Source organism: Asterias rubens, chromosome 7 (assembly GCF_902459465.1).
Source record: "Asterias rubens chromosome 7, eAstRub1.3, whole genome shotgun sequence".
Taxonomy (NCBI): Eukaryota; Metazoa; Echinodermata; class Asteroidea; order Forcipulatida; family Asteriidae; genus Asterias; species Asterias rubens.
The window spans coordinates 18805431-18830590 of record NC_047068.1 but is presented as its reverse complement, the minus strand read 5'-3'; the positions used below and the strand labels follow the sequence as shown (position 1 = coordinate 18830590).

Genomic DNA, 25160 nt, shown 5'->3' with positions numbered 1-25160 from the left:
TGTCGGATCGCAGGCAACGTGTCCCTTTAAAGTAAAATTTAAACACTTTATTCTGATGGTCAATTGGTAGCAACAAGAATGTGATATTAAAGGAACACGTTGCCTTGGATCGGACGAGTTGGTCGTTAAAAAGCGTTTATAACCGTTTGTTGTAAAATGCATATGGTTGGAAAGATGTTTTAAAAGTAGAGTACAATGATCCACACAAATTTGCCTCGAAATTGCTTGGTTTTCATTTTACTTTGAGAACTAAGACAGGACACGTTGCCTGGGAGTCAACAATTTGACTCCCATAAATGGCAGACCGTGTTCGCCGACCATGCAATTTGGAGGCATGTTTGTGTGGATCATTTCAAAGCTTCACAACTCAAATCTTACCTGCAACAAGCCACTAATTTCAACAGATTCACATTCCATGGCAGCATATATTTTTCTGCGGTGGGTTTTGGTCGTCATATATTCTTCACAATCCGTCATTTTCATGAAATAATGCAGCTCCCAACATTAATAAATTCAAATTTTTGTTTGTATTCTCACAGTCTGCCGTGTTTACACAAGACAAAACGCACGGCGCACGTACGCGTACGCACGGCAACAGAAAACACTGCGAAAACGATCAAAATGGGAATTTTGTTAACGTTGGGAGCTGCATTATTTTCACGAAAACGACGGATTTGTGAGGAATATATGAGGACCAAAACCCACCGCAGAAAAATGTATGCCGCCATGGAATGTGAATCTGTTGAAATAAGTGGCTTAATGCAGGTAAGATTTGAGTTGTGAAGCTTTGAAAATTTTCCGCCCCAGAAACAGGCCTTAATAGTTAGGACTCTGTATCTGTGTACAGAGGAAGAGTCCTATATAGGGCTAGGTCTGGTGAAGCTTTTTATTAGGCATCTTGAAACCATACAAATGTGTTTTTTCATTATTCTATTGACAATTAAATGACCAATTGAGCCCAAGTTTTCACAGATTTGTTATTTTATGCATATTCGTAAGAATACTGGTCTTTAAACAAAACATAATCGCATGTTCGTAAACATGTTTCAAATTTGTCTGTTGTTACTCACTATTTTGTTACTAAACAAAGCACTTCAGATTGACACACAGTTCTCTTGGTGTAGCAGCAATATCTTGAACTTTTACCATGAGAGCAGATGTGAGTGGTTTGATTCCACTGGTGCTTAGTTCAGGATTTGTGAGTTACAAATTGGCATCGTGATGAAAAGAAAACAAACTGGTGTATGACACTGAAGACTTTTGTGTTAAGGTGACTTATGTTCAATTTATTTTGTGTTCTTTCTAAATAAGATTTACTTGTATTTTCTATTGGTATTAACATTTGGCAGTTTTGTTGACAAAATGTTTGGCTGTTTTTGATATCCACACCTTGAAGCTACTGGCAAGTTATTTCAGTAATTATTTATTTAGGTTTCGTGTTAAGGTGACTTATGTTCAATTTATAAGATCTGTTTTTCTAAATAAGGTTTGCTGGTATTTTCTTTTGTTGACAAAATGTTTGGCTGATTTTGATTTTCAACGCTACTGATATTTTATTTCTTTAATTATTTATTTATTTATTCATTTATTTATTTGTTTGTTGGGGGGGGGTTGATACAGCAACATCTGTCGCTACGTTGCAGCAGCACTGCATTACATCGTTTTGGATGTTTTAAAAACACAGGACAAAAAATGGGGAGGAAACGAGTTATATTCAAAAAAATCAAAATTGCTTATCACTAAGTGGCCTTCTGCAATATCTAACGACATTTCCTTTCACGTGACTGAAATATGAGGCTCCTTTCAAATATTTTGATATAATACATTTTTTATTGTTAACTTCTCAGGAAAACAACCCAACAATTATTTGAGACTTGATTCTAAGAGAAGAAAGAATGCGGGCTGAAGATCCTCCATGCAGAGGTATGTGTAGTTGGAGACATTAGGATGTCATTTTGAGAAAGAACCTGAATTTATGCCCCACGATTGGCAAAGCCACATAAAGGGTCATACTGTTCTTCAAATCCTATTCCAAGTCTGGTTCCTCTCCATCAAATCTAAGCCCCCTTTTGTCTGAGTAGGTCCTCTAGCACTGCCAATTTCATGGCACTGCTTAGCATTAGCAAAACATTGTAGTTATAGCAGCAGAGAAATGTGCCGTGTTTCACAGGCTAGCAAAGAATAAGGGAATAAAAGGGTAGCGACAAGTTCTTTAAAGCCATTGGACCCTTTCGGTACAGAAAAGAAGAAAAAAAAGTTCACAGATTTACAAATAACTTACAGGGTTTACAGAAGGTAGTGGTGAAAGACTTCTCTTGAAATATTATTCCATGAAATGCTTTACTTTTTGAGAAAACAGTAAACAATATCAATTCTCGATAGCGAGAATTACTGATTTATTTTACATACATGTCATGACACGGCGAAACGCACGGATACAAGGGTGGGTTTTCTCGTTATTTTCTCTCGACTCCGATGACCGATTGAGCCTAAATTTTCACAGGTTTGTTATTTGATATAGAAGTTGTGATACACGAAGTGTGGGCCTTGGACAATACTGTTTACCGAAAGGGTCCAATGGCTTTAACGGCCGTTAAACACCGGCAGGGTCATTGCCGTGTGATATAGGCGCGAGCCGAAGGCTCGGGCCTTTATCGCACGGCAACGATCCTGCAAGGTTTTACACGGACGTTTAAAACCAAGTCATTACTCTTTTATTCCCATTCATAAATGCCCTTTTGTTAAAAAACATTTTAAAAAATACAATTATAAACGCTGACAATTGAAAACTTGAGGTTTGAAGTAATTTTTTCAAAAACTTTGTGAGGAATCTGCTTGATGTGCGTGGGTTGTGTGTATGCGCGCACACTTAGAAATATATTACTGGCGCGTGCTTGGAAATAGATTACACGCGCATGCTTAGAAATACACTACGCGCTGTTACTAATAGCTATGAATGGCATGTTCCGCGTGATAATATTGGCATGCACGTGCGCAACACGCGGAAGCCAGCTGGTTGTAAACAGCTCCAGCTGGTCATTATCAATCGTTTAAACACCCCCAAGTGACTCGCTCTCCACCAATAGGAGTAGCAAAACTGTCTGGGGTATTTATGAATTGTTGTTTATGCACACGCATACTTCATCAGGCTCGATTGCCACTTCATTATGCTTTGAAGTAGACAACACATAATGCAACACCCCAACAGTCACATGTATCTGACTTTCAAAATTTCCTAACTATTGTTGCGGGTTCAGTACCAAACAAATTTAGGTAATTACTCAAATAAAGCATGAACACTTACTTGGGACTGAGCAATGGAGAGCCGTTGTATAAAACATTGTGAGAATGGCTCCCTCTAAAGTAACATGGTTTTTGAGAAACAGTTAATTTCTCACTACAATTCTTGAATCTGAGAACGACTTCAGGCCTGAAACCTTGATCAATAAGGCATCTGAAAGCATACTATGCTACAAGGTTGTTTTTTTCTTTCAATAGTTTCCTGCAACTTTACCAATTTAGCCCAAATTTCACAGATTTGTTATTTTTATGCAAAAGTGACTTTGCGATACACCAAGTGAGTGGTCCTTAACATTTTACCAAACATGTCCCGTGCCTTTAATAATGTAGACAAACTTTCCCTCAGCATTACCACAAGTACAAACAGAAAAACAAGGCAACACAAATAGTGGAACATTCTGGAAATAAAACGAGAGTTCATTCTGGAGAAGAAAGTAATATTTTAATATGACATCTAGTTACATTTTTCATAAAGAGGTGTCGGTTTGTTCTCAAATTTGAAGTGTTTTGAGCAAAACTCTTTTGTAATATTAAACGACATTTACCAGGAGGTCAATAAATGCAATTTTATGAAATTTATACAATTATACACTAATATATGACCTAGTCATGAGATTGTGTCTTCAAGACAATCAATTAAACGCAGACACATATAAATTTATTGAGTAATTGTTTACAGGAAGAGTAACCATGCTAATTCTGATTCATGAACCATAGCAGACTACCCAAAGGCATCATCGCTTAAAAAGTATAACCATAAATTGACTGTGTTTGTCAAGCTCATTTAACATGTGAATTCTCTCAAATCCATTTTTATTTTTAAGCTAAAAGGGTTAACATTTGACTTGCGATAGAACTGTATTTTTTCAATAGTTGTCCGCTTTTTCAGGAAACAATTACAACCACCATAGAGAATTGTCCCTGCAGCCACGTCCCTTTCCTGAATGAGTATAAGCATAATCTTGCAAACACAAAATACATAGTTTAATTATCAGGCATGCAAAAGCTAGAGCTAAACAGCTCTGTTTATTTAAGTAAAAGAGTAAAGTGCAATACAGCAAGACTATACACTGTGTTTTTAAATTTTCAATCTGGATGTGAAACCGAAAATTAGAAAATTGGTTAAAGGCACTGAACACTATTGGTAATTGTCAAAGACCAGTCTTCCCCAACATAAGCATAAAATAACAAACCTGTGAAATTTGATCTCAATTGGTTATCAGACGAAATTGTGAGATAATGAAAGAAAATACACCCGAAGTTGTGTGCTTTCAGATGCTTGATTACGAGACCTCACTTGAGATCTCGAAATCAAATTTGTGGAAAATTACTTCTTTCTCGAAAACTACGTTACATCAGTGGGAGCCGTTTCTCACAATGTTTTATACTATCAACAGCTTCCCATTACTCGTTACCATGTAAGGTTTTATGCTCATAATTGTTTTGAGTATTTACCAATATTGTCCACCGCCTTTAAGGATGTCTTTAAATTGAGGATATATCTCTATATCTCTATAATATAACACGTCTTTTTTTACAGAAGAATTTTCTTTAGTAGTCACCAGAAACATATTGTTAGTGTATTAATTTACATAAACAATCTTGATTGAAAACAAGTTTTATGAGTATCAGTTTGTTTTATTCTGCTTAAATTTCAATTTCTGATGACCTTAAAGTAAATTAAATTTACACAATATTTTTTATGTACTTTTTCCTAACACAAAACACTATGCCCATAGATTTACATCAAACTTACACAGTTTGAATATTATGATAGTAGAAAGCTTCCCTTGAAATTGTACCTACTGCAAGGTGCTGTAGTTTTTTAGGGAAATGAGTACAATAGCAAACAAATTTCGTCTTAATTTTAGCATGTAAAACCAGTTATACATGCTTATGATAACTATCATAACTGGTTAAAGGGATTTTACATGCTAAAATAATTTTCGTCTCTTTGAGGCAAACATTATTTTGTGACTTGTCTTACTCATTATCTAAAAAACTACCGCACCTCAGTAAGGAATGTTTGAAGGGAAGCTTTCTGCTATCATTATCTTCAAACCCTGTAAGTTTAATGTAAATCTGAGGAAATTTTGAAAAAGTTCCCTAACAAATCCTATACGAGTTCGTAAACGGCCATTTAAAACCAGCAGGGTCGTGGTCGTGCATGAAAGGACTGTCCCAAAGAACTAATAAATTTTGCCCCAGCCTTGAACATCTACATTTTTATTTGGATGAGTAGATCTCATTGGAGAATAGCAAGCCTTTCTAAAAGGGACAGAAATAAAAAGAAGAAAACAAAATTTGAATAATTATTATTTGGCATTTGAAATTTAAGATGTTTTAAGAAAAATTGAAGCAGGGTAAAAATTATTTCTGAACTTGAAGACTTGTTAACATCATTTATTATCTCGTGAAACAGAATATTTTATTCTTATATGGAGCTAAGTATGAGAACCTTCGTTTTCTCTTTCTCTGTCAAGTAAGGGTTTAATTGTGACAATGATATTTTCAAGAAGTTTCAACAAGTTCTGAAAAATAGTAATTAATAACCAAACTGTGAAAGGTGCGTCAGTTTGTGCAACCGAAAAAACAACAACAGGGAAACAGTCAATTCCCATTTCACAAAATGATGTGTGCATTTTGCACGCAGGCCAAAAAGACGATTTGCATTAAGTTAAGTAAGTAAATCACAGCTCAGTGCCCGCAATGCATAAAAACGTAAAGTCTTACTTTTGTGAGAAGGTTTTAACACTAATAATCATTCATTAAAGGGGCATGTTGCCTTGGAATGGTCATTTTAAGCTAGGCAATGAAAAGCCTTGAAAACATTTGTTATGATACGAAATCTGTTGGAAGTGTTTTTAAAAATAGAATATCTTGAACTACAAAAAATTCGTGGGATCAGAAATTTGTCTAAAAATCAAATCTAAGATTTAGGCCTACATACTTGAATATCCGCTTTGAACATCCCAGTGTTACGAGAAGACACTTGGCTGATGGAAGGTTCTTGGAGATCTCAGATGTCTACTTGTTGATGGGAAGACATCATTGGCATGCATTTCTGTTTGCAGAGGAAAGTAAATATTATACACAAAAATTACCCAAAACAAGTTTGATATGCACAAACTACTGCTACAAGGCAAATTGTTCATATTAATGCAAGTTGGTAGGTAGCAAGCATCATTCACACCTGTCCATTTAAGTTGGGAGTTCCAGGTCACCTTTCAAGCTTTCTTCATGAAAATGAAAGTAAATGATATCCATTGAAATGGATGCTGTATAAAACCCGAACCTTGGATTCCTTGGAAACTACAATGTTTTGATAATTGACTGCCTCCTTTAAAGCCATTATACACTTTCGGTAAACAGTGTTGTCCAAGTCCCACACTTCGTGTATCACAACTTATACATAAAATAACAAACCTGTGAAAATTTAGGCTCAATCGGTCATCGGTGTCGGGATAAAATAACGGGGAAAACCCACTCTTGTTTCCGCACGTTTCGCCGTGTCATGACAGCTATCGAGAATTGATATTGTTTTACTGTTTTCTCAAAAAGTAAAGCATTTCATGGACTAATATTTCAAGAGAAGTCTTTCACCATTACCTTCTGTAAACCATGTAAATTATTTGTAAATCTGTGAACTTTTTTTTTCTGTACCGAAAGTGTATAATGGCTTTAAATAGCTTTGACTTATCTTGAAAGTTTTTTTTTAATCTGTGCTTCATTCATTTATACATTTATTCCCATTTCACAGAAAGACGAAAAAACAGAAGAGCATGCGGGAAACTCCAGAATCTTCTAACCAAACATTATTGCACGGATTTCTTTTTATATCTTGACCCAAGGGTATACCAAATAATAGTTTATACCATTACCTGCTTGAAGCGAAGTCAGGTTTTACCCCAGACAGTATGATGATTTTGGAGTTTCATAACAGGACATGCTGATGAGTAGATTTCCTTTGAGACTACATGCCTGTAGAAGTAAACACAACAAAATAGTAAGTTATTGTAGCAGAAAAACAATTTGTACTTTCAAGTAAAAACATCAACATGGACACTTGATCAGGGGGGGGGGGGTCCGTTAAAACAACCCCACCTCCAATTACAAGCTAATCGCAGAGCTTGTTGGCTTAAAATGAGATCCCAGAACGTGCTGACTTTCACTGTAATCAAAATCTTACAAAAAAGCATAAACATTAGTTTTGTCCATTGTAAAAGTCAATAGGTGAAAAAGTAGCACCCAAATTTGGAAAAAGTAGGCCCCAAAAGTTGAAAAAGTATAGTCCTCAAAAATTCCATTTGTTGTTAAATGGAGCACCCAAAATTTAGAAACGTATATTTTTACTGTGATAACCAGTGGTAATTTTTGTATACATGAACAGTTGAATGTCGTGGACCAACGATGCATGCAGAACACCATTTATTACCAACCGAAGCAGGCATATTCGTTACTGAACAAGGAGTCTGAACAATTGTGATGGTTTATCCATTTTTGCATTTTTTTTTTTTTTTTTGGGGGGGGGGTTAGATTTTCTGGACCCATGCAGTGTGTCACATGTAGACCCATTGAAGTTGCTTGGAATGTTTTACTAATGTAGGCCTATTATCTTTGTTCCCTAAACTGAAGGGCCATGATTTGCTAACTGCAAGCACTAGATGCCTACTGTGCAGCCGCTGCTTTATCGTAGTTTTGGCATGGTGAGCAAGTGATACTTGTAATATAAGTACAAAGGCATTATAAAGGCATTATACAAAGGCTAGGGTTGGTCTCTTTTGTTCAGTGGGCGTAGTCCCTCAGGAATCTCTTGGGAATGTCACTGGTGCACATGAATGAACAGAGTGGTAGGGTTGGATATGACGTGGAGAAAGTAACAGTATGTTCAGAGTACCAGTTTTGAAGTCAGTGGGGTGAGGTGTTTGAAGTAAGATGTAGTAAGCCAGAGCTCTCCCTTGCAGACTGAGTCAAAACTGTATTGAATTTGGTGAAGCATGAAGAAGATGGCTGAGCTCAGAAAATTGTAAGTTATTTTTATGTTTTTTTGGGGGAAACCCTGTGGATTGTTGTAGTACTAGTGAGTTACATTTAAAATAAGGTGATGATTTTCACAATACCAAGCCACAAACATCCCCCAAATACATTTTAAAAAGACCAAACACAAACAATTTGAGTTCGCCGTCTGGCGTCTTGATATTATGTTTAGGATGCAACATCAGGCAATTAGTGTTGGCCTACTCAGGAAAAGCTGTGCTTAAAATTTATGATGTTTAAGTCCATAAGTGGAGAAACATCAATTGGGAGCGAAGTCTGTTGACTCTTATTAAGACATGTGCCCCCCCCCCCCCCCCCCGCTTATCGGTCATGAGGTCAAGTGTCAGGTTTTCGGCTGAAGCAAATGGGTAGTGGATGTAAGTCCAAAAAATTGTAAAAAAGCACTGGTTACGGGCACTGCAGCCATGCACACGGTATGAGCAATGTTATTTTAATGGGGCGAGTTGTGTCAAAAAAAAATATTAGAAATAAGAGTAATGTTTGACATGACTTACAATTAATTTGAAATTATTTATGAATAACTGCTTTTATATTTTTATAAATTTATCACAACAAATATTTGAACATTTCCATTTACTTACTTATATTATTTGTGCATATTTTAAAGTAGTGCTGCCACACTCTTCATTATGGACCCCCCCCCCCCACCCCCTCAACAGAGTAAAAAAAATAAACACAGGGTCTCCCAAGATAGTTGTATGGTGACAATAAACTGCAAAGCTAGCACTTGATGAGAAAACAACAAATAACCTATTTCATCCACTACAATAGAATTGATTTATAACATAATTTTTAGTCCAGCTGCTAAGGCCCATGTGGAAAAATATGCAACTTGTGGTAAAAGCACGAAACTTCATACAGCTGCTATAATTACCCTGAAGAACATTTTTAGATGTGGACCCATCCCGGATCTTTCCCATTTTCAGGGCGAGGCTACATTTTAAGAAAGTGGGGGTAACAACTTTAAACTAGACATTAAGTGTTTGTGAACAAACACGAAGCTGTTCCGTGTTGTTTTGCTTGGATTATGTGCTTCGTTGCCCAAGGAATATATAACTGAAAAAAGGTTTCAAAAAAGTTGTGTAGCTCTTGTTATAAGGTCTTACTTCCCGGTTGACCCGTAAGTAAAGGTCAACATGGGCCCACAGCTACCAAAGATTAATCTGCAATGCCAAGGAGTCTATGAAATCGGTTGTGTAGTCCCACCCTTGTTATATAGTCCCACTTCCGGTTGACCCAGCAGTAGAGGTCAACTTGGGGTCACAGTTTTCCAAAGCTAATATTTATTGCCTTAGAGTCTATAACTGAAGTTTGAACATTAGCTTTGTACTTTTTTAGATATGGGCTCACTTCCGGTTGACCCGGAAGTAAAGGTCAACATGGGGTCAAAGTTGTTTCAAACTAATCTTGAATGCCCAAGGAGTCTATAACTGAACCAAAATTGATAATCTGTTGTATAGTTCTTGAGATATGGTCCCACTTCCGGTTGACCAGGAAGTAGGGGTCAACTTGAGGTCACGGTTTTTTAAAGTTAATATTTTATGCCTAAGGAGTTTATAACTGAAAATATTTTGAAAATCTGCTGTATAGTTCTTGAGATATGGTGACACTTCCGGTTGACGCGGAAGTAGAGGTCAACTTGAGGTCACAGTTTTTTCAAATTAATCTCCAACCCCCAAGGAGTCTTTAAAAACAAACAGTTGAAAAGTCGGCCGTGAAGTTCTTGAGATATGATGCTGCAAAGATTTCCTAATTAATATGCATATGAGGGTCACTGGTGGTTAATTAATAAATAATTTTAATATGTTTTATGATAGGAATTAAGCTAAACATCCTAAAGCTTCCATTTGATATTATTTTACGTGTTTAAAAACACATAATTAGTTTGTAGGATACTCCTTTATTTTCCTACTCCTGCCGATAGGGGGCGCTCTTATGAGACATTTCAATTGCACGATTTCTGCACCGTAATGTCTGTATCTGACTCTGTATTTGTATGTGTACGTCGCAGAGACCAAAACTGTCACAAAATGTCAAGCTATAATTTCCCCTATAGAACACGGCCCAGTTTTATGGCTCTGTCTGTTTCAACCAAATTCTGCCCATTTATTATACAACCACCATTCTCCGCTTACTGTGCAGGCGCTGAAATATCTGTACAATTAGTTCAAAGCAAAGATTACATAATATGGTTTTGCTCCTATATATATGGTTTTTCTCCTATATATATGGGTTTGCTCTTATATATATGGGTTTGCTCTTATATATATGGGTTTGCTCTTATATATAAGGGTTTGCTCTTATATATGTGGGTTTGCTCCTATATATATGGGTTTGCTCCTATATAAACTGGTCAAGTGAATGATTATTCAGTGAAGTACAGTCCCCCATGAGAGTGTCATACCACGTCAGAGCTTGGATTCAATTAATACATGCCTCTCCGTTTAAAAGGAAATATTTGTATAATACTTTACCTAGCCTTTTATAAAACGTGTTGAGTGCGTCCAGGTTTTACTATATCTGTGCTTGTCCTAAAAAAACACGATCAAAAACGGTTTTTGAGTGGTCATAATGTTCTCACCTCCGGGTCTGTTTACACGGGGCTACTTGTATGATTTCAGATTTCCCCTAACACACAAAACTATCGGTTAAAAGACTCTTGTTCAAAAACATTTCCCTTCACTGAATATAACTATTTGTATTTCCCCGGCACACACCATTTCCGGAAGACGATAACCAATTGTGGGACATAGATCCGCTTGCACACCCTCTTCTACCCCTTTGTTATTATTATTATTATTTTTTAGAAATAGCTAATTAATTTGATGTTTGTTGCGTTCCCCCTTATAGTTATAAAATGGTACTCTTCTAAAAATGTTTGGCAAGTCAGTCAACCCGCTGGTGAGTGTAATTTATTCCTCCATGGTGGTGTGAACTAGAAAATAACAACAATCTACACAATCATAGATTTTGAAGTAGGCCTGCACCGACCGGACGCAAAATTCGGATATCCCAAAATTCCATCACCGGTTGCAAAAGTTTACCGATTGCAAAAAGCCACTACCGATCCCTAAAGTTGACCGATTGCAGAAAGCCAGCACCGATCCCTAAAGTTGACCGATTGCAAAAAGCCAGCACCGATCCCTTTAGTTGACCGATTGCAAAAAGCCAGCACCGATCCCTTTAGTTGACCGATTGCAAAAAGCCAGCACCAATCCTTAAAGTTGACCGATTGCAAAAAGCCATCACCGATCCCTAAAGTTTACCGATTGCAAAAAGCCATCACCGATCACTAAAGTTGACCACCGATTGCAAAAAGCCATCACCGGTCGTGAATATGCGTGACCGATCGCTATATACCATCACCGATCATGAATATGCATGACCGATCGCTAAAATGGACCACCGATCGTGTTTTATCACCGATTGCTAAAGTTGATCACCGATCGCATAGGACCACCACCGATGACAAATTTGATCACCGGTTGCAAAAGACCATCACCGATTATTAAATGCCTCTTTGGCGTTCCATAGTTTACTAGACAAATCGGCCGGTACTAGCTTTAGTGGATCGAGGAGACTTCGTCATAAACTTCACTGCTGCGGAGTGAATTCCCACAGCGTGAAGTCACAGCGTTTGGACTAGCTTGCTCTAGTCATCGTCAGTATAGACAGAAATACTTCATGGCATAGGGGCTTCTAAAGATGGTTTCACGGAAGGGGGGTCTCGCAGCGGGGGAGCTGTTGATTCAAGAGAGGACCATCTATGAAGAAAATAGTGACGATGAAGGTTCTATCCGAAATGTGAGTGTATGGGTGTTTGTGTGTCAACTTAAAGGCACTGGACACGTTTGGTGATTGTCATAGACCAGTATTCTCACATTGTGTATCCATCATGCATAAAATAACAAGCATGTGCAAATTTGTTCTTTAAGTTGCAAGAGATTAGTGTAAGAAAGATCAAGCTCATCCGTTTTCCACAAATTTGTGTGCTTTTATCTGCTGCCTAAAAAAGGCTTTAGTTTATTCCTCCATGGTTTAAGTATTTAATGTAAATCTGTGGACATTTTGAAAAAGTACCCGAATCCTTTACATCAAATTTGAATGAGACATAGCCTTCTTCGCAAAAACTCTGTACTTCGGAGGGAGCCGTTTCTCACAGTGTGTTATACTATCAACAGCTTTACATAATATAGCTCGTAACCAAGTAAATTATTACGCTTAAATTATTTTGAGTAATCACCATTAGTGTCTGGTTTTTGAAACCTTTCGATTTGTTTATTTTTATATAATAAATATAGTTGTAGGCCTATTACCGTGATAAACTTTAACTCAAAAGGTGGTATATTATGTTTCTGAGATAGCGCTGAGACTCCGGAGCAAAAGTTTGCACGGGGTATGACCACTAGGAATGGGCATATGAGAAGCGTGTACCAAACGTGTACATACCCTTCAGAACAATGTTAAAGACACTGGACACTATTAGTAATTGTCACAGACCAGTCTTCTCACTTGGTGTATATGCATACAATAAAAAAAAAACTTTGAAAATTTTAGCTCAATTGGTCGTCGAAGTTGCGAGATAATAATGAAAGAAAAACACCCTTGTCACACGAAGTTGTGTGCTCTCAGGTGCTTGATTTCAAGACCTCAAAATCTCATTCTGAGGTCTCGAAATCAAATTCGTGTAAAATTACTTCTTTCTCGAAAACTACGTTTCTCACAATGGTTTATACTATCAACAGCTCCCCATTACTCGTTACCAAATAAGGTTTTAGGCTAATAATAGTTTTGAGTAATTACCAATGGTGTCCAGCGCCTTTAATGATTCACAAATTGTTTCATTGCGAAAGGTGCTTCGGTTGTGTTTTTATCTGGGGTAGAGAGTTCCACATAATGTACAATGTTAGGGTATGCCAAACAACTTTAAAGGCAGTGGACACTATTGGTAATTGTCAAAGACTATACCCTTCACAGTTGGTGTGTCTCAACGTATGCATAAAATGACAAACCTCACACGGTCATCGAACTTGCGTGAAAATAATGAAAGGAAAACACCCTTGTCACACGAAGTTGTGTGCGTTTATATTGTAGATGGTTGATTTCGAGACCTCAAGTTTTAAATGTGAGGTCTCGAAATCAAATTCGTGGAAAATTACTTCGTTCTCGAAAACTATGGCACTTCAGAGGGAGCCGTTTCTCACAATGTTTTATACCATCAACCTCTCCCCATTACTCGTCACCAATCAAGGTTTTATGCTTATAATGATTTAGGTTTAAGGCTAATAATTGTTTTGAGCAACTACCAATAGTGTCCACTGCCTTTAATGCTACTTATATAAGCCGTTAGACTTATAGGCCCATAATTCAGTTTTTAACTACGATGTTACAAACGTTTTAATTCCGTTTTAACTACGATGTTACAAACGTTTTTGTTTTCTATTCACAATTATTTAGATTTGGTGTCTCGGTGGGAATAATATGTAACGTTTAATATGCCTACAAATGTTGAGTGACGTCAGTCAGTATTCGTTATATTTTGAAACCAGCTCAGCTACAAGCTAGTGAGACACTCTCGTAACTAATTAGTCATAATATTGTTCATATAAGTTTTCTTCTCAAATGAAACACTGCATTATTAGCTTGACTATGGAACGTTATAAAAAGTATTCGATGTTTGTGTTGTAAGTTTTAAATACTGAATGGCCATTTTAACAAATGTATTTTTCCTTTTTTTCTCGAACTACTTTCAATTTGTGTAAAAGCCTTTGAAACTTTCTCGTCAGCCCCCGAATGACATTTTGGCCCAGCAATTTTTTGAGTCAGTTCCTCAACCCCCCCCCCCCCCCCCATTCACCCCGACCCCGACCCACACACAATTCGTTTGTTTACTACACGAACTGCATGTATGTGCTACCTTTTACAGTCTAAAGTGTTTGTGTTTTTTTTAAATACTTTCATAAAAAAAATTAGAAATGACTTTTCATAGATGGCTGATCTTGTTGTGATGCATGGTTGACTTGCCAAGTCTAACCAATGTGGAATGCTTCGACAATTTGGGGTCATTTGCTTTCACATAAACAATTTTTACACCGACTGTACTAGAACTCTACTTGGGAGTGACTAACTTTCTGAATAGGCCCAATTGTAGAACATAATCCCTCTGAACTCTTGTCCAAGGCCAAAGTTTGAAAAAGCCACAATAGCGTCAACCATGAAGGCCCCGTATTAATAATATTTTCGAGATACCCAATTTCGAATAAACTCAAACTGCATAGGCTAGCCCATAGAATGACCATATTTAAAGTCGCGTTTCAAGTACATTTGACAGAGGCCCAATTTTGAATAAGACCCAACTGTGGGTCATGCAAGTCATATCTCAAGTCAACTTTAGTTGAGAGGTGCCCAATTTTGGATAAGACCCAACTGTCCATGCAAATCCCGCCAAAATTAATTTAGGGAGAGGCCCAATTTTGAACGAGACCAAATTGTACACGATGTCAGCCCACTCTTATATGTATGCTTTCACCATGCTAGAGGGTGATTGGTTTGCTTTTATATATTTATTGTGTGATGATGTACTAGACTTGTTTTCGTCTTTCACAGATTGAAGAAGATGGACTGAACTTTTGGCAGACGTGTATCGCTCTCGCTGCCATATTTTCGGGTTTTGGAACAACTGCTGTGATACAAGTTGTTGCATATACGGGTATACCAAAATAAGTCGACAATCAACACAGAATCTGGCCCCAGTCACAGAGTTTTATTTCAGAACTTTTATATAACTCTATACTATGGCCCCAATAGACCCCTCGCATTGGCCGCCATCTATGATGAAACGTGCAGCCGTGAAAGGCTGCCGTTGGTTGAGAGTCGTGCGCAGTGCGTACACGCGTGCATTTGTCCATTGTTTTACATCAAAAATGGTGGTAAATTACGCATAGTCAGTACAACCCATTGATCTCTAGTATATCTCAATATACTAGAGATCAATGTTCCCACCTCAGTTTAATACACTTGAATTGATTCGACTGACATCACAACCCTGTATCCTGAATCTGAATCTGAATTGTACTCGGCAAAGCATCCCAATGGAAACATCACACCAACTTGTTTTTGTACAGAAGAATAAATTTCAGTTTTAGACGTGGGAGGAAAACCCATACAGGGAAAACCCACAAAGTCAGGTAGGAACTGAAAACCCTAATCCACATGCAAGGCTTCGGTGTGGGATTCGAACTTGGGTACATATATGTAAAATACATGGACAGAAACCACTGAGCCAACCTGACCGCCCTAGTTATATACAATTCAAAATAGTTCTTGTTATGTCACTTTGAGACACAGAAAATACTGCTTAGCAAAAAAAGAAATAGTGATGGGCACCAGTTGCAACTTTACGGAGTTTGGGCTGGTAACCAAAGTTCTGTTGAGCAAGATTTTGATGTGCTAAGCAAGTTTACATGCTTACAGGTTTTATGAGTGCAGCTTATGATCAAGTCCGTTTAGAAACAAGGACTTCGGCTTTTATAGAGCCGGAGCCGAAGCCATGACTTGAACAGGGCCAAAGTCTTATAACATCAAACAATATTACTCAAGAAGGGTATTACAACATTACAATTTTGTTCTTATTTTTCTTGACATGGCAGGTTGGGTTGGTATCTTAATTCTAAGTGCTTTGTTGATAAGCATGATGTACACTGCTACACTTCTTGGAAGTTGCTGGAATATGATCGAGAAGAGGTGGTGTTTAGACAGACATCCGTACGGGGCAATCGCGTTTGAAGCCGGCGGGCCTTGTGCAAGGTAGAGGTCATTTACTTGTTAATTGTCAATATTAACTTATGAGGGTCTTCATCTATCCCATTCCACATCGAGAGTAGTCTGAGGGAGAGTAGTCTGATCCCCTTTTGTACAATGGGAATCCGATTTACTTAATTCGTACTTTGTACATAGGGACATCGCAAGATGGACATCGCAAGAATATCTAAAGAAAACGCTGGCGATTTTGTTTCCTTCACTCACGTTAAAGCAATACTTTGGAACCGAAGGTTTACAACATAATTTTTGCACGAGATCATTTTTACGAGACCTTGTTAAGCAATTGCTCCCGTCCAGTCACCAAGCTTGATGTTTGTGGTTGACCTTTAAATTGCAAAAACAAAATCGAAATAATGTAGACACTGGGTATAAATTGTTCTGGTTCAAGACGCTTCAACTTGGATGCGGAGGGGTGGTATTATATATCGCCACCAGCCAACCATAGCAGGCAATGACAATATTAATAGAACTGTTTACAGACACCTTTCATACTCTACTAGAAAGGAAAATTGCATTCACAATTCATATGAAGTGTCAATGGACAATGATTAAAAATTGTTGTCGTGCATGACCGAGGCAGGACATCCAGCAAAATTGAACAACAACCATAAACACCAACTATATTTGAAGGCTGGGCCAAGGTTTTATTTCCTAGATGAAAAGTTACTCATTTTGTCCGCCATCTCACCCTTGCAAAGAGCCATATGGAAAACAAAGTGAAAGACGGATACTTTCAACTCGATTGAGAGTGAAGTTCGTTCAAATTTTACTCAAAAAGAGTGACACGGATTGACTTTCACTCTCACAAGAGCAAAACTTATACCACTCGGTTAAGAGAGTGAATGTGTATCTACATTGCTGTGTAGATTTATTTCCTGAGAACTTGAAGACAATCTCTAAAGAAAGCAAAGTATAAAACATACACATCGTGTTACTGAAAACTGAGTATACATTGCTACCTCGCCATGCAGTGCCTCAAAAATACCAAAAACTCACATACCAACAAGTAGCACAATTAGGGACAAAAACAAGTAAGACCGCGATGGGTAGAGGCGATGGGGAACGTGCGCCCATAGCCTCATTTTGGGTAACAATTATGACGTCATGCATTAAGAGAGGCGTATGGCTTTCAGTCTAACCCTATGCACTGATGAACCACCCATTTTTTACGAAAACATATTCATTTTATGTGCACATCCCATAAAAGTCCGCAAGCCTAATATTAATTTTAGATCGTAAACAGACAACGGACACTTTTATTAATTTTAGTTGACTGATTCTCGTAAACCATTTCGTTCCCGTAAACTTTATATACTAATTGGTACATCGCCATGCAATGCCTTAAAAAACGACCGACATACCAAAACTCACGTTACCAACAAAAGGCACACAGGACAAAAAATAAGACCCGATATGGCGTTATGTGCAATCCAAATTTGTATGCAATGAACAATTCCATGATTATGAAAACAGTAAACACATTCTTATTATGTGCATATTATTACCATGGAAGTCCGCAAGCCTTACACTCATTTTAGCTATTTATGAACAGACATTTTATTGTTTTTAGTTGACTGCTTATTGGTAGACCATTTCGTTACCGAAAACTGAATAACTACATAGGTGTACCTCACCATGCAAGGCCTAACATACAAAAACTCACATCTTATTTCTTCCCCCCATGACATTGACCAACAAAGCACACGGAACAAAAACAAGTAAGACCCGATTTGGCGTTGGTTTTAATCATGCACTGAACCACCCCATTATTGTTAAAAAGCATTAACAGATTCATATGTGCACATTACCATGATAGTCTGCAAGCACAGCATTACTTATTATAGCTCATGACAGGCATTATTGTTTTGTCAGTTGACTGATTCTTGTTAAACCATTTCGTTACCGGTGCCTCACCATGCGATGCCTCAAAAGCATTTTGCATTCAACATACCAAAAACTCGCATACATAAAGCGACAAAAGCAAATGTCATGCATGGAGTTGAACTCTCACACATGACCATGACCGTCTGCACTATTAAGCTTGTGAACCTGCACTTATTTTGTTAGTTGACTGATTCTTTTGTAAACGTTTCGTGGTGCTTATTTTAGCTCATACAATATTCACTGTTTGTCCCTCGAATAGCATGGGGCTGGTGTATAGTGTGATATGACAACCATGTTTCACGACAACTTTTTGTTAGACCATGTTCTAAGGTTTGGTTTTTGGAACTTTTTGGTCGCGTTTTTTTGTTTGTTTTTAAATCGTTCCCTATTGCAATACAGATCTATGGAAACTCATGAATGCGAAAGACGGGCCTGGTTGTGGTTTAAAACAATAACCACTTTGCTCTCTCCTCGTTTGTGTTTTTCTAGTCTGAAGTTGAATTCTTTGTTAATTTGCTGTGTATTGCTTAAAAGCATGCACTGGATACCAGTCTTCTCACTTGGTGTATTCCAACATCATACGCATACAATAACAAACCTGTGAACATTTGATTAAGTTGTGTGCTTTCAGATGCCTTGAATTCAAAACCACAGCTGAGTTCACGAACTCAATCCAAATATTTTAGTGTGAAATTACTTTCTTCTCAAAAACTACGTTAATTCAGAGAGAGCCGTTTCTCACAAGCAGGGCTTTTACCTGACGAAAAAAGGCAATACTATGAGGCAAAATATCTCTATTTTTTAATTAACGTTTTCCACGGCTTGTGATCTAGAACTACTTTGAATAGGTTGTGAATGTGTATTTTAATCCAAAAACAGCTTAACCCCAAGTGTGAAAAAATACACATTAATTGTATGGGTTATGTGGCCCAACTAAGAATTAAGCCCAACTTTAAATTAGTATGCACAGATCCTGCGTACTGGATTCTTAACTGGGGCAGAATATTGATTGGGTAAAATTATTTTTATCACAGAATCCGGTCTTTTTTCGTCATTTTCTCAATTTGTGCATGCTAGCATAGAGCATTTGGCCCTTGCTCTATGATGCATGCATGGTCCTTATCCTTAAATGAAAGGGGACCCGTCTACCGCTGATGCCGCTGCCAGAGCTCTGGCACGGCCGCTGCCAGAGCTGTGTATCTGGCCGCAGCTTTACAATAGCGCCACCATGTGTCGTACACAAAAACCAATACTCGATTAAAATCGGTAATAAATTACTCCCGTCACCCGTGAATGAAATTTCTGAGAGAATTCACGGTATTTTATTATATTTTTCCCCCAGATCGGCAATCAGTAGTCTGGTGGGTATTTGTAGCTTCACAGGAGGCCCTTTGATGCTGCTAGTGATTGGTGATTTACTGTACATCTTAGTTGGTCAATCAGCCCATGGGACATACTGCTACTGGCCGCCGGTTTTTGGCCTGATTATTTGTCCAATTATGTGGCTCGGTACACCCAAAGACTCATGGTATGTGATGTCACAGGTATTCATAAAAATCGGAATCTGATTGCATTTAGAATAATATAGTAAACTTGCGGACCCGCAAGTACAAACATGTAGTGTATCTATTTTGAGAGAGTTTTCGGCTCTGAAAAGAGCCGGTGTGGAGGAGTATCTGTTCCCCGGAGATTCGGTCACCCTCCCCCCCCCCCCCCCCATTAGGGATGCGTTCGATAAGCTTCCCTGGGTCGACCCTGTAGTGCTCAACCGGTCGAGCCCCTAGCAAGAGCTAATCGAACGATCACACTCGCCCTCTCGTGGTGACGCCATGCACCTCGGGTCACCCCTAAGTGACCCACTTAGGGCACTGGGGGCTGACCCAGGTGAGTCCCCTGGAATGACATCAAAGCTATTCGAACGTAGCGGGGTCGACCCAGGGAAGCTAAACGAACGCACTCTATAATACTTACTTTGATAGCGCCCTCTTTTGAATCATCCTTCTCCAACCCATGTTAACTTCCCGAATCTCCGGCGGACAGAATTCCCTGAGACGCCGAGTAAGTCTCGACGTTTCGAACATTTATACTCTGCTCGTCTACAGGTGAAATTTGCTTTCTAGCTTTGTTTCTATAAACGCCGGTGTCGTAGGGAAATCTGTCGCCGAAAATGCTGTCCCCCAAATGCACATGGAGGATGTTGATTGAAAAGAGGGCGCTATCAGAAAAAGTTTGTACACACAGTTAGCCATATGGGGACAGGATCTCCTGCCATACCGGCAGCCAACTCAGAAACAAGTGGGATAACGAGCATGGTTACAAACCTTCTCTTGATCTTGAGGCATTGTTTTAATTGTAGTCCTATGCATTTCAAAATAAGCCATGAGGTGACGAACGACCTACTCATATAACAAAGAAATTTGGTAAACACGTCTATATGGGATTTGAGGCATTGCATTGTGAGGTATCAATTATTAAACTTGGTTTGTGCTAACACAATGTGTGTATCTACCTGCTGGGCGATTTATATGTTCTTCTGAAAACTTGTCATTCTTTATGTTCTACTTATACTATACCGCATAGTAGATTATCAGAATTCGGGAGAAATCGCAGTTCCCCCCCCCCCCCAAAAAAAAAAAAAAAAACCTGACCTGCTTACCAAGAAGGTAGAAAATCGGCCAAAACTACTAATTTAGCCTTAGTGGATTGAGGGCACTTCTCGTACATAACACGAGAACAGGTCTATATCTATAGTGCTACATTTAAACATGGAGCTCCACTTGATACAATTTTTTTATTTTGTTTGCAGGCCAGTCAGTGCAGTGAGTTACACCACATCCGTACTTTGTTTCATCATCCTCATAGTGTCTGCTGTAATTAGCTACGATGCATCTGTGCATCCCCCTCCTCCTTCCTTTGATGCATGGTCCCTATCATCACTATGTGGTATCGCTATTTATATACCTTTCGTGCACTTCACTGTACCAGTCATTCAACGTGATATGCGCAAGCCCAAGGATTTCAACACGTGTGTCGTCACAACCTTTACAAGTACGTTAAACGTCATAATAAATTAAGATGGATTAGCCTGAACAGCTGACGTCACACTTTGAGGCTCGTGACTTACCCAGAGAGTGGCCTCTGTAGCCTAGATCAATCACCGTCCATAATCCCCTTTTACCTACATTCATTTCACATTGAGATAATTGTTATGCAGTAAAATCCTCAGAAACGACATTACATGCAAGTGCATAGTCCATACTGGACACAGTGCGCACCACAGACATAACGAACCTTTACTATACTGGTCACATGACAGGTATTAGTTGATGTATACGCATGTACGTATGATTTAACTACAAATCCCATGAAGGCCATGTGAAATGATGTGTGGTCAAAGGTGATTATGTAAGTGGGCTCAACAGCAGAACTCTGGCGTAATTCACGAGCCTCGAAGTATGACGTCAGCAGTTCAGGCTAATGTAATCCCACATACTGAGCATTTCAATGTCATTTCTTGTGACCTTTGGTGGCAGCAGACTAACCAACAAAATCCATTTGCTCAAAAATGTGTGCGCATCCTTAGAAATATTTCTCTGGCTAAAAGTCTGTTATTCCTATCTGAAAGCATACAAATTCGTCCAACAAGGGTGTTTTTTCTTTCATCATTTTCTCCCGACTCCGATGACCAATTGAGCTCAAATTTTACAGGTTTGTTATTTTATGCATATTATGTTGAGATACCCATGTGAGAAGACTGGTCTTTGACAATTACCAATAGTGTACCTTCCCTTTAATGTAAATCTCTGGACATTGTGTTAGTTTTGTGTAACAAAAAGTACCCAAATCCTTCAAGCTAATGTAATTGTGCTCTAGTATTTTGTTAAGAATTAAAGACCACTTTTATTGCACAACATCATGGTGAAGTTCTGACGATCAGAACAAAATGACTTAATGATCTCTAGAAAAATCTCTAGACCTTTTTTTTTTATCAATACATGACGTTAATATAGATGTTTTATGTTTTCTTGCAGTCACTGGTGGTATAATAGCATGTGCAGTTATTACCGGCTACTTCTCGTTTGCTAGTCTTGTAATAAGCAGTTCAAATAAGACTGGAGTGAGCATTTTGTACCTTCTGCCCGATCGAGTTGCAGTGATTTCTTCTGCCGTGGTATTGGTCATTCATAGCGCGCTGGTTATTGTTCCACAGAACAGTCCGATGTTTCAACACACTGAAGAAGTTCTTAATATACCAGAAGGTAACAACATCTTAATTCTATAGTACATGTCATCAATGACCCTTTCGTTTTACTCAAATCTTCACAACTAACCAAAACCGCTTTAATTGAATCAAAATTCAGATAAAATTAACCAAACGCCACCAAAAACTTGTTTGGAAGTTGGTGTGTCATGATTAGGGGGTTTGGTTTGTTTTTGTATGACACAAAAGACAAACGTCCACATATTTACATTGAACTTACACAGTTTGAATAATAATGGTGGTAGAAAGCTTTCCTTACAATATTACTTGCTGAATGTATGGATTTTGGGAAATGAGTAAAACAATTTCAAGGAAATTATTTCAGAAAGTACAACGGATTTACGCGATTCTCCTCAAAACATTGCTCTGTGATTGTCACCTTTTTTTTCCCTCGAAAATTTGACGACTAACAATGAGGCTGTCTCTTCTACAGGTCAATTAAACATCTTCATTTACAGTGTGTAAGAACTTATGTCATGACCGAAAACTTAATCTACAAAGGTATCAAAACCCTTTGAAGAAAGTGTGCCGTCAATGGCCTATTTCTCCTGAACACGAGCAGAAGACACTGTTCGAAACGTCGAGACCACACCGGCTCTTTTCAGAGTCAACACTCCCATCAAAAGATATTTACACACGGTTTTCTACCTGCATGCTTACCATTTATTTATGGTTTCTTCTTGCCTATTAAGCCCGGTTCATACTTCATGCGAATGCGAATGCGAATGCGAAGCGAATTTGACGTGAATTTGACGTCACAACCCTCCTTTCGCAGCGATATTCGCAAGTGAGTTGAGCATAGTTGAACTGCTGCGATTTTTTCGTTGCGAATTTGTGACGTCAGCATTCGTATCGCATTCGCAGGAAGTATGAACCGAGCTGTAACTCCATAAACCGACAAATCTCAAATCTGATTCTCTTATTCTTCTCTTTCTGCAGAGTTTGGATGCAAACGAATCGCAGTTCGCACAGTGCTTGTTTCATTACAGGTACTTTGTGCAGAAACTGTACCACAGTTTTCCGTCCTAGTCACATTACTGTCGGCTTTTGCAGCACCTTTCTTGATATTCATTGCACCACCACTCAGCTATTTAAAACTGAGAAACATGTACATGCCGGAAAGTTCTTCAGAAAATCCGTGAGTAAAACCAAGTTGAGAAAACTTAGTGACAAATACTTTTTAGTCCACTGGCGTGTCATGGCCGAGTGGTATAGTGCAAGTTCTGCTGGCAAAATCTAACAACGTGTTAGGCCTCCAAGCCAACTTTTACTTTAGACCCATAAAAGTGCCTGACATTGTTATCCATGTTCACCGGCCCTAAACATTCCTAATAACCATTTTAACTCTTTAGGAGTATGCGGAACCGGTGTCGCATGCAATTGTGTCCTCTATGCAATACTATCCGGAGGGCATATACAATAATATGCAATAATGTCCGCTGGACGGTTTTGCATTTACAATCGTGTCCGCCCGGACGCTGCTGCATAATGCAATTGTGTCCGCCCGGACACATTTGCATATGCAGTTGTGTCCGCCCCCGTGCAAAACCGTCCTTGCAGTAAATTAAACGCCCTTGGTCGACGGAACACGTTTGCCATTTTTTTTACATACTAACTAAGTGCATGTCATGAATGACATGGGAAATGTTCGGCCGTTAGGTATTCACTGCAATCATAAAATACGTGAATATTCATGCTGCATAACATGCACGCTCGCTTAATACGCGCGCACATACATGCACAGTCATGTATAATGTCCACGGTTTTTGCATAGCCCCGGGCACGATTGCATATGCAAAAGTGTCCGGAGCGGTCAATAAAGGCTTTGTTTCTATTTTGCTAATTTTTACTTTTTCTAAAACTTTTCTTTGTGTGTATTTTCTTTTGGTAATGCGCCCTCGAGCATGCAGGCTGGTCATGGAGATGCGCAATTCAATTCAATTCAATACATTACTAATATTGTTTAATAACTTTTACATATCTTGTTGTCTCTTTATCTCAGGTTTTGGCACAGGTTTGATACAGTAGCATGTATACTCATCATAGCCTTGTGTCCAGTCGTAATGGGTATCACTGGCTATATTGCTATTATGTCCATAGCTAAAGGAGATACCCTCTTCAATTCACCGTGTTATATCAACGCAACAGCCGCTCACATTTGATATACCATGCAATTTTATTTTGTATTTTGTATTTCTTTGTTTGCAATGACGCCAAAACAAGGCTTAAAAAAGCCACTCTTGGTATCGGGTTCACAGGAAGAAAACTCAATAAATACAAAAAATAACTCATGGGAGCTGAATGTAAGAATTGATATTCCTCTTAAAACAGTCCAGATTGTAGGATGGAGGGAAACATGCACCAGGAAAGGAGTACCAAAGAGATGTATACATGGATAGAGCTGTTGGAATGGCTCTTTGTAAACCAACTTTGATGGTGGTCCAAAGTTTATCAAACTTGCCACACCGTATTGAGCTGACCACGTTGTATACAACTCCAAAATAACCCCTCATGGGGCTCGTAATAATCAATTGAAATAACTAATAATGCACTTGAAAAGGAAGACACATTTAGGACTGTACTTATGTAGCCATAAAATCCTTAAGCAGGACAGCAAGAAGTATAGGCCTAAATTTAATTTCGTATTTAACTAATATTTTTTTGCATTAATTCAAATGGATTTCAAAATGAGAATTGACTCGCTTAGAGACAGACGTGTCATAACAATTTATTTAGTAACAAAAACTATATGTTTTAATAATAGCATTAATGTCATTTGGCAAAGGGAAAAGTTTCCGTATGGCGCCACCACTTTTTCATTCGAAATAAAATAATA

At 38.3% G+C, this 25160-nt stretch overlaps 1 protein-coding gene and 1 long non-coding RNA gene across 8 annotated transcripts; one reads left to right on the top strand and one right to left on the bottom strand.

Moving 5' to 3' along the window:
• Positions 1 to 5057: 5057 nt before the first annotated feature.
• Positions 5058 to 18135, bottom strand: LOC117292978. Of its 3 annotated transcripts, XR_004519345.1 has the most exons (4): positions 17988 to 18135; positions 7182 to 7281; positions 6251 to 6364; positions 5058 to 5568 (listed from the first exon to the last, which is right to left on the bottom strand). It is a non-coding gene; the product is annotated as an uncharacterized LOC117292978 (long non-coding RNA). The 3 variants fall into 3 exon arrangements; XR_004519343.1 differs by lacking the exon at positions 5058 to 5568 and having other exon boundaries at positions 5904 to 6364; XR_004519344.1 differs by lacking the exons at positions 5058 to 5568; positions 17988 to 18135 and adding an exon at positions 10833 to 10889 and having other exon boundaries at positions 5904 to 6364.
• On the top strand, positions 8196 to 25109 carry LOC117292976. Of its 5 annotated transcripts, none has more exons than XM_033775162.1 (8): positions 8196 to 8326; positions 14965 to 15067; positions 16008 to 16164; positions 19406 to 19591; positions 20870 to 21111; positions 22095 to 22322; positions 23264 to 23462; positions 24327 to 25109. In XM_033775162.1, the coding sequence occupies exons 3-8, from the start codon at positions 16049 to 16051 to the stop codon at positions 24484 to 24486; spliced, it is 1131 nt and encodes a 376-aa protein (XP_033631053.1). In that variant the 5' UTR covers positions 8196 to 8326; positions 14965 to 15067; positions 16008 to 16048; the 3' UTR covers positions 24487 to 25109. The 5 variants fall into 5 exon arrangements, with proteins under 5 accessions (XP_033631053.1, XP_033631054.1, XP_033631051.1 ...); XM_033775160.1 differs by lacking the exon at positions 8196 to 8326 and adding an exon at positions 11886 to 12162; XM_033775163.1 differs by lacking the exon at positions 14965 to 15067.
• The last annotated feature ends 51 nt before the right edge of the window (positions 25110 to 25160 follow it).

What these genes read in the sequence shown, in the direction of transcription:
- LOC117292976 (XM_033775160.1), top strand. Translation starts at nt 12,064, where the DNA reads ATGGTTTCACGGAAGGGGGGTCTCGCAGCGGGGGAGCTGTTGATTCAA. An exon ending in ATGAAGGTTCTATCCGAAAT is followed by an intron (nt 12,163 to 14,964) that starts GTGAGTGTATGG and finishes CGTCTTTCACAG; the next exon opens with ATTGAAGAAGATGGACTGAA. An exon ending in TGTCGTCACAACCTTTACAA is followed by an intron (nt 21,112 to 22,094) that starts GTACGTTAAACG and finishes GTTTTCTTGCAG; the next exon opens with TCACTGGTGGTATAATAGCA.